This window comes from Manacus candei, unplaced genomic scaffold, assembly GCF_025592945.1.
Source record: "Manacus candei isolate 608988 ecotype Guabito, Panama unplaced genomic scaffold, ASM2559294v1 h1tg000015l, whole genome shotgun sequence".
Taxonomy (NCBI): domain Eukaryota; kingdom Metazoa; phylum Chordata; class Aves; order Passeriformes; family Pipridae; genus Manacus; species Manacus candei.
The window spans coordinates 1,425,845-1,442,448 of record NW_026138063.1 but is presented as its reverse complement, the minus strand read 5'-3'; the positions used below and the strand labels follow the sequence as shown (position 1 = coordinate 1,442,448).

At 43.5% G+C, this 16,604-nt stretch overlaps 1 protein-coding gene across 1 annotated transcript; it reads right to left on the bottom strand.

Moving 5' to 3' along the window:
* Positions 1 to 4,079: 4,079 nt before the first annotated feature.
* LOC127468582 (lysosomal amino acid transporter 1 homolog) lies at positions 4,080 to 15,506 on the bottom strand. The gene is given in 10 exon segments (XM_051781898.1): positions 4,080 to 4,356; positions 4,359 to 4,429; positions 5,220 to 5,319; positions 6,139 to 6,263; positions 7,926 to 8,016; positions 8,315 to 8,444; positions 9,627 to 9,674; positions 9,676 to 9,762; positions 9,764 to 9,915; positions 14,801 to 15,506. Coding segments are annotated over 10 exon segments (1,080 nt in total). The 5' UTR covers positions 14,876 to 15,506; the 3' UTR covers positions 4,080 to 4,155.
* Between the last annotated feature and the right edge of the window lie 1,098 nt (positions 15,507 to 16,604).

The window sequence follows — 16,604 nt, the reverse complement described above, 5'->3', positions numbered from 1 at the left end:
TTTTCTTAGTGGTGTTTATGTAACCCAGGAGTCACCAAGACAATACATGTAGAAAACATTATATGGGCTAATGAAGATAATAATAATAATAATAATGCAGTAATTATAACCCTTGGAACAGCCAGGAATTGGTGTAGAAATGCTTCAACTCTTAAAAAGAAGAGTTCAATAATAATTCAGAGTGATATTAGTAAGAGCTGGACACGAGGCTCCCACCAGGATCCATAACAGACCCTCTGCAGTGGAGTTAATTAATTACAGGATGTCTGCTGATGTCCACCTTGTGCTTGCAAGGGTCCTAAGTGCAAAATTCAAGAGGAGAAGGATAGGAAAAAGGTTAATCTAGGAAAAATGTGGAATAAAACATGTTGCCCTGCACCATTCCAGCATCGGTGCCCCAAATGCAGTGGGGTGGGCTGAGGTTGGTAAGGAGGAGAAGTTATTAAAAAGTTATTAAAAAAACCTCTTCTTGGCAATAGATCAGCAGAGCCTGAGCAGAAAACACAACTCTCATCTCCTGTAAAAATCTAGGCAGTTAAATTTCCAGGCACTGACACCCAGACAACAAATGACTCAACATTTAATGCTGTTTTCAACAGGAATTGTGCAATTAGACATAATTATTTATTCCCATTGTAAACCAGACCCTTGGAAACAGTGCAGATCTAAAAAGAATTAACAAGTGTGTACTTGTCCTTTTTCCTGATGGTTCCAGCTCTCAAGTAAAATTATTGAGCAGGAACACAGCCAGCCTTTAAATAAAATTAAAAAAAAAAAATCAGAATTCTTCTGAAAGTTTTGCTGGATAATTGAGGACTTTTATATTTGAGTTTTGAACTTGAAACAAATCACTTTGTTTTCTGGTAGAGGTTATGGATGAGGTCGAGCAGGGAGTCTCCAACATGAGGATTTGCATGGAATTAGGTTTAAAGGGCTGTGGAGTAGCACTGGGCATCACCCTTGGCCACCAAGCTTTTATGGTGAATAAATGACAAACACAAATTATGTGGAGCTTATAAAAGAGCATCTCCAGAATACGTTTTTGGAGCAAATGCCCTCAGCTGCTTCTATTTTTTAAAAAATGCTGAACTGCCAAGAATACTCAATACAGGAACTAACTTGTTGCTTAAGCCTGACTTTCTGGGGGAAACTTTAAGATCTGAGCAGCCCAAAGTGGAGGAGACAACCAAAGTAAAGTTCCACAGTAAACTTCCTGACAGCCACAGAGCTACATATCCAATTTGTTCCACGAAATTAAGCTATTTAAGGACAATTTGAGAACCGAGATGGATTTCAAAAACTGAATTTTTAAAAACTTAGGACAAAACCAAGCGTTTGCAGGAGTGCAGAGAAGTTGTGTGTTTGGCTGGGAAGCTCTCCTGGCTGAATTGTTACATTTTTAGCACAACAATTAAATTCCAAAGCGGGGTGTTTTGTGGAAGGACATAAAGGATTCCAAAGGTGCAGGAGAATTTTGTGTACAGGCTCCTGCTGAATAAACTTGGGCTACTGAGTAACAACCTGACTGTGCTTAATGAAAGGAGCCCACGAGGAGGAGCTGAGCACAGCCCTGACAATGGCTGATGGCAAAGGAAAGAAAACAAGGCAAAAAAAAAATCTTGGTGAAGGGCTTTGTCTGTCTAAACACAAAGCAGAGTTGTGTGGGTTTGGAGGGAGCAGGAGAGGAAGGACACAGGGCAGGAGATGGAGAGAAAAAGAGGAAGTTTTCCAGAAAAACTTGCATTAGATTCAGTCTTTTAGAAACTTCAGTGATGGTTGCTACAAAACCAAGGGCAGAACTGCTCCCTGACTGATTTAATATTTTAAAATGCGTAGTATTGCATCCTTGTGTGCAAGGGGAACATTAAATAGCCATGCACAGAAAATAAAGCTCTAATAGGATCCAAACCTGGATTAAGCATCTCTGACAAGACCCTTTTAAACCCTGAGCTCCTCAGGATCTTGAGAAACTTCAACTACCTCCTGCTGCAAAGGGGAAGGAAACATTTACTGGAAAAGAAAATGCCTCTAATTTATAATTCCAGTGTGTAATGCCATGAAACTCCTCTTAGAATGAAAAGGAGGACAGCTCCTACTTTACAAACAATTGGGCACTTGCATTATTTATGGAAATCACTGGCTTATTGTACAATCAAATAACTGCAGCCACCAAAGGATGGGATGAGAATGTCACCCTGTCAAACCCAGACTCCAGGGGAATCCTGCTCTGGAGCTGCTGTTCCAGCTGGGAGTAGGAGCCCATTTGTTCCTAGAATTAGTCACTGCCAGCCCTGGCAGCTGGGAGCCAAGGAACAGCAGCAGACACAGAGTGAGTGAACTCCTAATCCTGCCCTGGACCTTGAGAAATGAGAGTTTATTTTCCACCTAATGAAACTCTGGACACAATCAGGAATAAAGTCCACTAGAATTAGGCAGTTTCTGCGACTACTCCTCAAAACAGAGACTGGTACACAAATACCAATCATGAAGCGTTTCTCTCTTAGAAATTAGGACTTTTTTGGGGTTATTTCCTCTGTTTTCCAAAGCCCAGGTGACCCCATTGTTTGGTTTCTGGACTAAAGCGATGTATAAATGTTGGATTTTCATTTTCTTGCTTGGCGAGAGACAGTAATGAAGCTCCTTCTAAAAGCACTGCCTTCCTTACCTTCAGGGCTTCTCGAAGCAGGAGGTCTGCTTTTGTTTTCTCTTGATTACAAATCCTTCATCCATTCCCAACTAACACTATGTGCTCCACTAGATTCCTGCGAGCTCCTCACCCTGATTTGGGAGCATCTGTTTTCCATATAATTTGAACTGGAGGACTATTAGCAAGATTGGATTCAGACCCCAATCAAGAGAGAACCCAGGAATTAATGTCATGTGCAGGCTGGCACTGCAATCCCAGGGCAAGGAATGGAGAGGGGGGAGCCTTGGGGCCAATATAAAGTTGATTTTCAGAGCACACCACAGAAAGGCAGCTGCAAATACGTACAGAATGTACTGTGAGGGTCATCAAGATCGAGTTCTAGGAGGTTTTTGGGTAAATAAATACAGGTTTATGTTTCCAGCTGGGGGCTGGGGCAGAAGAAAGTCACTACTCTGTTTGTGGAATGAACTCCTGAATCCCCCACAGTCTGCTCACAGAGGAAACTGGACTGTCCCATACAAAATAAAACCACACTTTGTTTCAGAACAGGGCAGGAACCCCAGTTCAGGCTCCCCAGTGTGGTGGGGTATTTGTGCAGAATGTTTTAAACAATGCACAGAGCCCTGGACTTGGAATGAGGCTGGAATGCCATGGAGCATCCCAAGGCCAGCTCTGGCTCTCCAGTCACTCATCCAGTTTCAGTGGCTTAGGAAATTCCTTTAATCAGAAAGACAAGACTGATGCCTGGGGATCATAACTTCTGGAGCAGCTCCAGGTAAATCTGGGAAAGAACTCCCCTTTAATCTGGAATGGATTAACTCAGAGTGCTGCAGCACTGCTGGAATCACTTCAGCCTGGTTTGAGTGCAGGGAGTGAAGCACCAAGAGGTTTTCACACACAAACCTACAGTTCTTACCTGAGGAAAAATCAAAATATCTCCTCTTTAAGCTCTTTTAAGTGGAAATCCAAGCAATGGCAACAACACAGGTGACTATGAACCAATAATGCCCAGTGAGACCATCCCTGTGCAAAGGCTTTTAAAGCAAAGGCACAACGTCACTCTGAAGATTTTGCTTTTCCTTTCTTGAGCACAACATGTCAATGCTCCATCTAGAAAGAGCAGGGCTAACAATAACTAATGTCCTGTAGGAATACATTAATTATAAATATATATCAGTTATAGGGGGTTATGTTTGCCCAGGATTTTCAAGACACTGGCACATGGACCTGGAGAACTGTGTAGCTGGTTGGCCCTTCATGACTCAGAGAGCAGAGCTGGTTTTCAGAGGCCCAAATTTTGCCCCTAATTACTCAAAATTAAGGGCTGCTGCAGCACTGCTTTGTTAAATTCTATTTTCTGAACCCAAATTTGCCAAACCCTCGTTGTTTGTCTCAGACACGAACACAGTCTCACAACAGCAACTACAAGAATTATCATTATAAAAATCATACAAATTATTGTTCAGAAAGAAGATTTTATGATCAGGTCAGGAAAAAAAAAAGTGATTTCAAAAAAAATCCATTTCATTTCTGATCCACTTATGAACAAGCCTATCCTGAGAATCTCTGTTGTAACAGGAAAAGGACACAGAAATGTCAAGAAACAAGACTGCAAAGCTGCCAATGAGCCAAGGGAGGTGGTGGACAAAGTAGAGGCCCCAGGAAGATTTGGTTTTTGGCATCTTTAAGACAAGGCTCAGTTTCCCATCATGGCCAAGGTGCAGTTTCCCATCAAGGCCAAGGCAAAGAGCAGGTAAAAGGTGCCTTCTGTGGCCCTTCTTCAGAACTAAACACAGATTTTGTACACATATTGTTTAAACAGATATTTTATAAATACGTATTTTAACATTTCTTTGTATCACAGTAACCAGTTGTAGGTAATTTTGGCATTTTGTGGTATAACACATCCAAAGACTTTCTTCTCCATCTCTTCTTGGGCTCTGAATTTTCTCAGTTCAGTAGTTTTAGCACAAATCACTGAAAATACAGGGATTGTTACAGTTCTTAGAACTCTGGTTAATACCATTTAATGCCATTTTTATGGAAGTGCAAACAGCAAGGATAATCTGCTTCCAAATGCTAACTAGTTCTCAGGGAATCTGTTAAGAAGTCAGTCTTTTTAGTAGAGCTGTTTGAAAATATTGTGGCATTCTAGTGAAGGAAAAGGTAGAGAGGGAATATGAGAAAACTCAGCAATTAATTAACCATTTCCATAATCTGTATACAATTGGCAATGAAAAACCTTCTGGTCTTTTGAAGTGTTTGTTGGGTTTTTAAAATATACTGAGAGTGAAAAAGGGCTAAAATTCTAAACTAACTGTCCTCTATTCCTAACTTTTATTCCCATGGTTGGTGACTTAAGGTGGAATAGTTTGGAGAAAGAAAAGGGGAGATGTTATTTGCTCATGACAACAATCATACAAAGCATGTTCCTGCTTCTGTCTGATAAATGCAGCTGTAAATACTCCACTTCTTCTTCCTCTGCCAATCAATCCTCTTCCAGCAATCAAAGACCATCATTTCCCTAAAATTTGCTGAATAGGAAAAAAAACCCCTGTAGCCCCAGATCCACTCAGGTTTTTGTAGAGCTGAGGCAATCTGCTGCCCAGGTAAAACCCACAGGATTTGGAGCCACAAACGAGGCCTGACAGTTCAACCACACCAAGGGAGTTCTGCAAAAGGAAAGTGTGTTCTGGCAAGAATGGTCTGGGGCCTTTCAGAGGATTAAACTGAGGGTCCAGGGGCTGATCTCTGCACAGAAGTCCTCTCAAAGCCCTTCAGTGCTGCTCTTCAAGCGAGGGCTGGAAAGGGTTTTGTCTTTATCTCACAACAAAGCACATCAAACCCAATGCCAGGCTTTGGGGTATCACACTAATATCAATCCACCCTAAAAAAAAAACCCCAGGCACAATAATTCAAACCAAAACTAACAACTGGAGCTCGAGCCACTAGGAAAATAAATATAAAAAAAAGCATCATCCTGTCTGGAGAAAGCAAAATACTCATTTTTCACAGCTTAAGAGTTCTCTCACTCCGGCTGTGTTTTGAAAACAAGCTGCTTCCCTGCTGGGCAATGCTGCTGGATTACAATTATTTCCCTGGCATTAGTAGGAAGGCCATCAAACTGCTGGAATAGCCTGTGAATTTTCCTGCTGGAATGACAGCAGTAGGTACAATGGGGATTTTCTGCTTTTATTGATTTTTGGGGGCACTGTGTGGGCTCCACGTGGATGTTTACAGCACTTCACACCAGCAGAAATACAACATTTATACACAATATCCCAGAGATGACCCAAAGGACTGAACAAGCCCAGGAAGCCGCTCAAAGAAGCGATTTTATAACTTCTTTATTTTGGGATTTATGGGTAAAACATCCACATACACGATTTCTAAATCACTGTTAAAAAAGTCCAGATTTCTTTGAAGGACACAAACTTTCCAAGACACTTTTGGGTGGGAATTTTTTGGAATAGAAACAGGTAAGAACTTACATTATTCCTTGGGATTGCTGTGCTCTGCTCCTGGTTCCTCAGCCCCAGCTGACAGAGGGCAGTGACACCCAGAGCTCCACACACCACGGCCCAGGAGATGCAGAAATTCCTCAGGTTGTGGCTGCCTGGAATGACACACAAACAAATTAGCTGGAAAAATAACATCTGCTGTTGATTTGAGGTCACTTTCTGTTTGCAGTACAAATATGTAAATGTAAAGGTAGAATTTCACGTCTCTTTTTCTTGGCAGCAATGTCAGTCCCACCTCTGTTTTTTTTCTGGGCTCTGTGCCCACCCCTGCTCACTGTCACAGTTGTGCTTCGTGCAACAACTGAGTGGTAGTGAGGGAACAGAGAGAAAATGTCCATGCTCACCTTATCTCCTACATTAACCCCTAAAAATTTATCATTAAATAACAGCTGATACACAGAAAACTGCTGAGCAGAAGTTTCTTTCAATATGTCTTGATTAAAAACTGCGAAAGCAAGGATATTTTAAATGGAAATTACTAAAATATCATTACTTATGATCATATAAGTTTATTTATATTTCTGTCATCGGGATTTATGTAACCCAAGGGCTGTGCTGGACCAGTCTCTGTGTCCATGGTTAGTTGGTATCAAGCCTTACTGAGACTCACAAAGTCAGACTCCACACACAATGGACATTTCCAAGACAACTTGAAACTGGTGGGAAATCCTACAGAAATCTGGAGCCACAGGACCCTCTGTATGTGCAAGTCCCTGCCACCAGCAACACAAACTGCTGTGTGGCCTCACTAAGCCTGGCCCAAAGACCTGGAGTCTGAAGAACACCGACCCAGTTCCACGGGCTGCACTTGGAGATGCAGCACTGACCCCCTTGTGTCCGACTGCTCCAGAAGTGGGCACTGAAAAGCCTCTTTTTGAGGTCTAATTCCTCCCTCTCCAGCTCTGCAACCCCCTGAGCTGGCAGTTAAAATGCACCAAAGCCTGGGTTTGTTCTCCAGAGGAGGCAGCAGGAAGGAAACCCCTCAGCACTGACCCATCTCCAGGTTCATTATCAGTTCCATATTGAAGGAATCTGCTTTATCCCTGTTTAGGCTGCTGGGAGGCATCTGTTTTGCTTCAGCTTTTTGTTACCTCTGCTGTACCACGGATTTTCTTTCTTTTTTTTTTTTTTCTTTCCCTTTTTCAGATTGAGGAGTTAATGGTTTTGATTTGATACAATATGAACTGAGCTTTCTGTCTTCCCTTTCAGTCAAAACAGTAGTTCGTGGGCAGGCTGAGCACTCCAACCACTGCCAGGTTTTCTGAAGCCCAACTCAAGTGATTTCATTCCCCTTGAATATGTTTTGTTAAACGTAGAGATTGAAACAGGACACATGAAGATGTCAAGATATTCGATGCCATAAGCAAATAAAGTCAGGTTTCAATCAACGTGGAGGAAACCAACTGGAACCCCACAAAGAAATGAGGCTTGCTTTCAACTTCTGCAGATTTCCACAAAAAACAGGGAATAAGTTAAAATATGGAGCCAGATTCCACAAATCTATTGCATTATTTATTGCTGCATAAAGTGAAAGTACTACGTGGAAAATATTTAAAGGTATATGTGGGTCAGAAAAGAAAAGGAAGGGGAGAAGAAAGGGAAAACTGGAAGCAACAGGTCTGACAACTCCAACCAGAATTTGTACACTCCATTTTTTTATCCCTCTGAAAAAAAATGTCTTTTAATGCTGTAGGAAAATGTGTCAGTAAAGACTGTGCTACATCCTGGAGAACATTTCAATCATTGAAAAAACTTACATTTTGTCACCTTCTGATTCTTGAGCTTATAGTAGAAAAATTGTGAAATCATAATTAGATCCATGTTAACATAAAAAACAGCAGTGACAATCTGAAAGAGAACATACATTTGCTTGTTTAGTAGACAAATAGTCTGAAACACCTTAACTGCATGGAAATGTTGCTTCATAATCATAATGGGAATGACAAACACCAAATCACTGCCAGACAAACAGCATCGATGTAAATATTTGGGAAATTATGACTTGTTTTATGGATGGCACATCAGTGAGCAGAATACAGAGCTATTTTCTCTCCCAGTATTTGGCTGTGCAATGTTAAGTTGCCCCAGAGTTTAAAGAGACAGTTTGAAAAGGACAAATGGAAAAGCAGGAATATTGGCAGATTACCTGGATTGGCAGCTGATTTGTTGAATAGCAGCCTATGAAGTTGGTGAGATCTCCAGCAACCCAGCCCAGCAGGAAGCCCCAGGATGGTGCTTGATCCACTCTTCAATTCTGGCAGGAAACGTGAATTTGGCTGGAACAAATTCCAGAAGAAACTGTAAAACACTGTAAGCAAAAAAAGGTTGAATGAGTCTGAACTTCATCTTCCAAAACATGAAAAAAGAAAGAATCAAACTGCAGGCACAGGAGAACCATCACAGCAATGCTCCACCTCCCTCCTGGAGAGGAACTCGGGGTCACTGCAGCTCCTCATGTCCTGTCCCTGCACAGAGGCCACAAATCACAAGCCCAACACTTGCACATGCTCCTTTCTGGTGGCCTGCACTGAAACAGCACCTTCTGGCCACCAGAACTACACCAGAACTACACCCCCCTGCTGCCTTTCAAAGACTGGAAGAAGAAAAAAACTCTATTATTTCACACAGGAGGGCTTGGAATGAACAGAGTTGACAACTACACTCGAGGCTCTGAGCTGGAGAGCTGGGACTCAGCTCCACGAGGAGGAGGAGGAGGGAGCAATCCCAAACCTGAGTCCATCACACAAACCTGGATGAATTCCATGCTCACTAACATGTCAGTTTTAGTGGAATACCCCTTCATTGCTGAAGCTCAACAACTCACCAAGCGTGGTTTTACTGCACTCGTTTCCACAGCCCTTTTTACCAGTGCAGTAAATTATATCCCCCTTATGGGCACAGGTTTGGAGTCCTATTTTTCCTCAGGCATTTTTACCTGCTGGGATCATTCCTACTTTTGCTTTGTCATCTCCTACCTACAAATGTGAAACCTGAAGCCAGTGACCAAACAGCAAATGATTCAGCACTATGGAAGTGTCAGCTCAGGTGCTGCTTCTGACCTTTTCCCAATCCAAATTCAAATGGCAGGAGCCAGCACGACAGGGTTGGTGACAGGGCATGGGATTGAAATAAAACCTTGAGCAGCTTCTGCTGCAAGTGCATACACAACTCAGGGTGCAGAAGATAAGAGGGAAGAGGTGATTTATTCTCATTTGCTCTAAGTGGCAGAGATTAGTGTCAAGTCAGTACAACAGCACAGTACATCAAGCTCATTTGTCAACCACCAAATATTTTTGCAAACACGAACAAGATGCTTCTCTGGCATATTATATCTGTATTATGCAGACAGAGAAACGCATCCAAGATAAAATAACAAAAAAATAAAAAAAGGCAGCTTTTGCAAAAGGCTCCAGGCGAGATTACTCATGTTTGAGAAGTGCTTAAGACTGCGAACCCACGGCAGAGCAGCCAAGAGGAAGCAGACAGTGGGAAGGGGCTCCAGAACTCCCCGCGCTCTCCACACGCTCCTGCAGCAGGTGCCAAATCCAGGGGGTTCCATCGAGGCACAACCTCCTGTCCTGGGCTGGGGACACCCAGAGCCCGTGTGTGCAGCTGGGCAGCCACAGCTCCTGGACAGGGATTCAGCTCCAGGAGCTGATTTCTGCCTCCATTCCCACCCCGCGCAAATCCCCAAATCCGGTTACGGGCGCGGAATATCCCCTGCGGAAAGGCTTCTGCATCCAGCAGCTCCCAGGGAGCTCCAGTCCCCAACAGACCTGCCAAATGCCAAGGCATGAACACAGCCAGGGTGAAGGAGGCATTACCCACACGATGCTCGCTCGTATTTGCTGATTACAGACAGAAACTGGACTTCCAAGAAGGAAAAATACATTGTGGTCCCTCCCATTCATTAGCTCTTGATAAACAAGCAACACTCCAGTTCTGCATCACTGCAGCATTTCAGTCTGAGGTTGTGTTGGATGAGACTGGCCAGAAATCTGCTCCAGGATAAGCGAAACCAAGGAATTTGTTTGAATTTAAGACCAAAACTCTGATTTTCACTTTAAACGTGATGCAAATAAAGCCACAATATTTTCTTTCAAGGTACTGTCCCAGATTCTGAACACTCTACTCGCTCTTACAAAGTATATTTACATGAAATATTTATATATTTGTTGCTTTCCATGCAACTAGTAACAAGGTAATGTTATGAAAACAAAGTCATTTATGACTCAGGTTCCAGGTGAGCTCTAAAATCTACTATAATCCACTCAGCCCATCACACCTACCAGTGATTCAACACAGAGTCAAACAGTCTGTTATTTAATACTCCAGAGGAGAGATGGAAAGCATAAAAAGCTTGCAGAAAGCAAATGTAGGGTGATCCTACCCCTAAACCCCCCAAGAATAGAACAGAACAGTCCCACACAGCTGAAATTTTGAAGCAAGGGAAGGTTGGCTTTGACATTTAAAAATCTTTTTGTGTAGTGAATTATAATAATTCTGCATATTTTTTCGTTCCTGCTGAAATATTAATGAGAAATGTTTACTTAGAAGGCTGAGCACTACAGAACTGAAGAAAATTTTAACAAAAAAGCAGAATTTTCAAGTACTACACCTCGAAACTTCCTGCTGACAAAACCCAGCTGATATCCTGCTCGCTCTCATGATAATTTAAGTCCTCTCAAGGTTAATTCCTCATCCAGAGGAGCCTAAGGGGAAAAATTACAGAGCAAATGCACTGCTTAAATAAACAACCCAAAAAACCAAGCACTAGAGCAGCAGGTTCACGTGTTTAGTGTTTAAAGCCAGATGCAGAACCAAGCTGGAACCACAATTATGCATCAAACCACTCTTAAGTCTTGATAAAGTTTCCAGGCTTGTTTTCATAGAGCATCATCCTCTGCAAAATTAGGACTTACTTCGCTAGTCAGTGAGAAACTTTTTCTTTTCATGAGATTTCAGGTTTTTGTGTTTTTTAAAGGCTGGAACAAGTTTTCTGCAGGAACTGGCTGCCTCTCCAGAGAACTGTCATCACTGGACCTAAAATAATTAAACAATACAAACACAACATATATTCACACTCTGAGAAGTCACCTGAGCCTGCAAGACATACTCAGTTTATTCAGCATTTATTTATGCTGGTGAAGTTATTAGACTTTGTAGCCACCTTTGAAAATAACTTTTAAAGTTAAAAAAAAAATGTTGCAAGTAATGTTTTAAGGTTTTTTTATGCCATTTCTGCAGCTGAGCAGACTCACTAAAATGGGAAAAACCTCCAAAAAATGGAATATGGTATTTAAAACCGTGTCTAAACACTGAGGTTTCAAGTGTTTTTTAAAGCCATGACTGAATGTCATGACTAAAGTTGGACTCACACATGCAAAAGTTCTGTTGTGAGATCCAGGACTGGGTGGCAGCGAGTCCAAACAAGGCACTGCAGCTCCTCTTCTGCTCCAAACCCTGCAGCTATTCTGGAAAAACCAAACAGATTAAAAAGTGGTGGGAATCAGCCACTTCCACTTCCCAGCTGAGCTTTGGCCTCCTGCCCCCACAACCCACTTCACACATTTCAGGCCCACGGATGCTCTTGGGTTGTTGTTCCTTCACATTCAAGCAGCAGAATATTTGTGTTGCCAGTCCCTGGCACTATAATTTTAATATTACAATAATTACCGTTTTTCTTAAATCCCTGGTAAAATATTCTGTCCCAGGAAGAGCAAACCCAGGAATTCCACAGGAAAAGAGGATGAAGAGACTGCCAGGACATTTCTTTTCTTCCTGCAGTATTGTTGTCAGTGATGAGAAAATCATAGAATCACAGACTGGTATGGGAGGGAAGGGACCTTAAAGATCATTTAGTTCAAACCCCCAAATAATAAAGTGACATTAAAAGGTGATTTGTGTTCCTATAACAGTTCTTTGCCTTCATATTCTCTGTTAGAAACAGTAGTTACTACCATTTGGAAAAGTCCCAGTGAAGGTGTTATTTTCACAGAACAGTTAACTTGGAACCTTGACATCATCGCTGTCTGCAAAGGTTTAGTGTTTGTCCTGCTGAAAATAAAACTGGTTTGGTAAATATTTGGATATTTAGGAATACGGAGTCAGTAACTTGAGACTCTTGTTTGGAGACATTTTCCCATTTTAACACCTTACACTGGAGTAAGTAAACAGAAATAGACACCGGTTTAGAAGCGAAATCCACTTCATTGAGGACAGCTTCACAGTGCGGATGAGGAAAAGCAAGTTTTCCTTGGAATTTGGGAGCCTTGCCCTGTGCCTCTCCAGCTGCTCTAACATCCCAGTGCTGCTGTGTGTTCCTGGATGTCAAATACAGACACTGCACGTGATGTGTGAGGATGTCACATATGTGTGTCTGGCACATCTGCAGGGGCTCTAAATCGCTGTTAATAACAGCTCAACCCCCCAAAAGCTGCTCAGTTGTACAATATCCCCCAGTAATTACTCCTGGGGGAAAGCAAAGGTGGAGCTGGGCTCCGGAGTGAATCGGGGTCCTGCAAACACAGGGTCCCAGGATTAACCTGGTCGTTGGATTTTGGCTTGAACTATCCTCTAAAAGCATTTTTATGCGCTCCTGACTGTGAACGGCGGCAGGGCAAATTCCACCTGGAAACCCATCCCAGTTCCCACGGAACAATTCCGGCTTATCTTAACCTGGGCTAGGGAAGGGGCAGAGGGTGGAACGAGACGGGCTTTAAAATCCCTTCCGACCCAAACCACTCTGGGATTCTACGATTCTATGTATCTACGATCATATTAAAAACCAACAAACCAAATAAAACCAGTGAAATATAAAGAAGCCCCTTCGTCCACCGGGAGAGCCCAGCGGGCATCACCTCCCCGGGAGCCCCATCCCTGCGGGAACGGGGGGTCCCGGCGGCAGCGCGGCCGCTCCCCGGCTCCCGGAGGGGGAACAAGCGCCGGGAATGGCAGCGGGCACGGGAACAAGCGCCGGGAATGGCAGCGGGCACGGGAACAAGCGCCGGGAATGGCAGCGGGCACGGGAACGAGCGCCGGGAACGGCAGCGGGCACAGGCACGGGGGGACCCGCGGGGCGAACCCACGGACCCGAGCGGGGCCGGAGCGACCTGCGGGGCTGCGGCTGCTGCTCCGGGCTGTGGAAGGACACCCTGCGGGCGGGCAGGAGAGGGGGGAGGCCCGGGATAACTGGGATAACCGGGACAGCCGCCCCTCCCCTCCCCTGCCGGCCACCACGAGCCGCCCCAGCGGCGGGGCCGCGGCGCCCTCTGCGGGCACCGGGAGGCTCCAGAACCCCCTTTGCTGGAAACCGCGTCGCTCTGCTAATTTGTTAATGGTTTTAATTAAACCCTCTAATTAGCCCTTTTAATTAATCATAAGCCGCGCGAGGCCTTGAGTTGTTTCTCGGGCCGCTTTTCAGCGAAAGAGCCGCGGTGAGATGCTGTCGGGAGCTCGGGCAAACCCCCAGAACTCTAAATTTTGCTGAGCTGACCTTGATGGGCTTCAGTGAACGAAGCCTGGGGAATAAATATATATTGGGGAAGTTGGGCATCTGGAAGGACCTTTTGCAAAAACCAGGAGATGAGGAGGAAGGTGAACAAAGGCTTAGTGTTTGCATTGGGAAAACCCCAGCGGAGGGGAAAAGGTGCTAAAAAGAGTAAAGATATGGATTAATTGCTATGGAAAATGAGGAGTTAATAACCAACAGAAGGTAGAATGCTAACTGATGAAAGAGAACAATATAATTTAGAAACAATGTTAATCTCTTTGTTTGCTAAAAATGTATGAATTAGGAATTATTATGAATTAAAATGTATGAATTAAGGATTATTATTGGGCGACCTGCACCAGGGCCTCACAGGGAACAGTTTGTTCCCAATATCCCACCTAACCCTGCCCTCTTTCAGCTTGAGCTCATTCCCCCTTGTCCTGTCACTCTGTGTCCTTTGGAAAGCCCCTTTCCAGCCTTCCCGTAAGCCCCCTTTAGGTGCTGGAAAGCTGGGCATGAATATTTTAAAGTATTTTGATAGGGGGAAAAAAGTGTTGTATAATTTACTGCATTTTTAATACAGTTTTACTTTTTATTCTCACGCAGGCTCATCATTTCTGTGGTTGCTGCAGCCTGGCTAATTAACACGGGCTTTGGGAGGATGATTAAAGGAAGGCTCCGTGTATCTGCATTGTTCTGGTTTAATTGCTGCTCAAGCAATGATTCAGAGTTGGTTTTGGCAGTTGAGCAGCGTTTGTCTGGCACTGTGAAATTCCCTGTTTACATCCATGAGACTCGTCTGGTGTTGATGGGCAAAAAGCACGAGGATTTGTAACATTTTTAGCAGCAGGCTCATGGATGGAAGAGGTTTGGTTATGTGCCCTCCAAGGTTCTGGCTGAGGTGCTCGGGGGGTGCTGGTGGTCACAGAGCCCACAGCTGGAGTGTCCCCACCTGGGGGGACAGAACTGGGTCTCGTGGCTGGTGCAGGGCAGGAGAAGAGGGAATCAGGCTGGAAGGAGCCCCTCACTCTGCAGGATCATTCCTACACCTCCCACTGCCTGAAGAAGAGCCTGAAGAAGAGTCCTCTCAGTGTAACCCACGTGAGACCCAGCCCAGAAGTGGCTGTGCCTGAAGCACACAAGGGCAGTGACAGCAGTGACCATGTAAGCAACTGCAGAGGAAAAACTCACCCACAAATGCTCCTCATAAGCCATGAAGGCAAACAAATGGAACCTGGAAAGTGGTTTTGTGCTGAGGACACTGATGGACCTTGTTGGCCCTGAGCAGCCTCACCCAGACCTTCTCAGCAGCCCCAGTTCAGCTCAAGCTGAGTTTTCCACAGTCCTGGATTGACCTCAGACTGATGCCATCAGCAGCTTAGCTCCTGCAAGCACATTATAACCTGCAGCCACCCCTGTTTCCTGGCTGGGCTTTGGATCTGTGCTGTAGCCCTGTCACAGGTCCTGGCTCTGACCTCGTCTCCTTTGCTTCCTGGGTTTATTTACAAATGCGTGACATTAATCGTAAGGAAAAAGGAGTAAAACAGCAATTTGTATATGGAAAATCACTTCCAGAAACTAGAAAACTTTTCCAGAAATAGAGGCTGAAATTCCAAGCTTTATCCAGGCCTGGTGCTGTCTCTGTTCCTGAATAAACACATCTTTGATGTCACAGGCTGCATTTTATGACATCCCCTTAAAAAAGAAGTGACTAAAGAGAGAATAATGTGAAAGACAGCCAATTATTCCATAAATGTAAACTACATTAAGAAGTGGTGTATAACATTATATATTTATGGCCACAATTTTGTTCTGCTGTCACATAACAAAATGAATAATACATTAGTCCAAGGATTTGTCATTAAGTGAATTTCTATGTTGCCTTGCTATTAAAATATAAAACTCCTTGGTGGGTGTATGTGTGTGACATTAACATTAACCCTTTTCTGGGAGCATAAATAGGGTGGGTGAAGGTACTTTTAGGCTGGAAAATTGAATTTATAATTTTATAATTTGATTTTTAAGGTGAAACAATGCTAATCATAGTCATCGGAAAGATCTGAAGACATTCAGGAAGGTTTTTCTGTTAATGAGATGTGACAAATGCAGTTCTCTTCTAAGAGACAAACAACTCCTCAGTACAAAAAAAAGGCAGGAACAGGAAGCAAATCCAGTGAAGAGCCATGAAGATGATTCAGAGTCCAACTGGAGGTGGCTCTGACCAACCTGTTCTGGCTCATCCTGCTTTGAGCAGAGGACTGGGCTTGGTGGTCACTGGAGATGCCTTCCAACCTCAGTCTGGCTCTGTGAAATGGTGCAATGAATAATTAAAAAAAAAAATAATTAAAAGATGAGACTGTTCCTCATATGGTTAAAGTTAAGCTAAAGAATCCATTTAATGAAGATCAAGTGCCTCCTAAAAACATTTCTCAAGTTCATGGTATCTCTCTCTAGTTCCTGTGGCTTTCAATCTTTTTCCATGTTGTCTTTTTTTAATTCTGGTACCTCTGAGAAGAGAGAGGAACATCTATTTACAGCCTGACAAGGGAGACTAAAGGGTCAATCTAACATATGATTAGGAGAAAATTACCTGTATGGTTAAGGTCAGCTAGACTGGATATGGGATTTTCAGGCCCCAGCCTAAATTCTTTTCTTTTCCCATGAGTCCTGCTGAGGGGAAAAAAAGGAAACCCTGATCCAGTTAGTTGAGGGCGTGACTTTCTTGGTGTGGAGCCTTCCAGGTGTTGTGCAGAGCTCCCCATGTAGATGTACACGAGGAGTTTGCACCTTTCAAAGCTGAGATTAAACTTCCCTGAAATACCATTTATCTCAGAATGCATTTATCTGATTTTTTTTTTTCTATTTTCTCCTATTTGTCCCTAATGTAATTGGCAGCAAAATTGATTCGGCTTCCTGCTGAGTTGGACTTGAAAGGTGAACACTG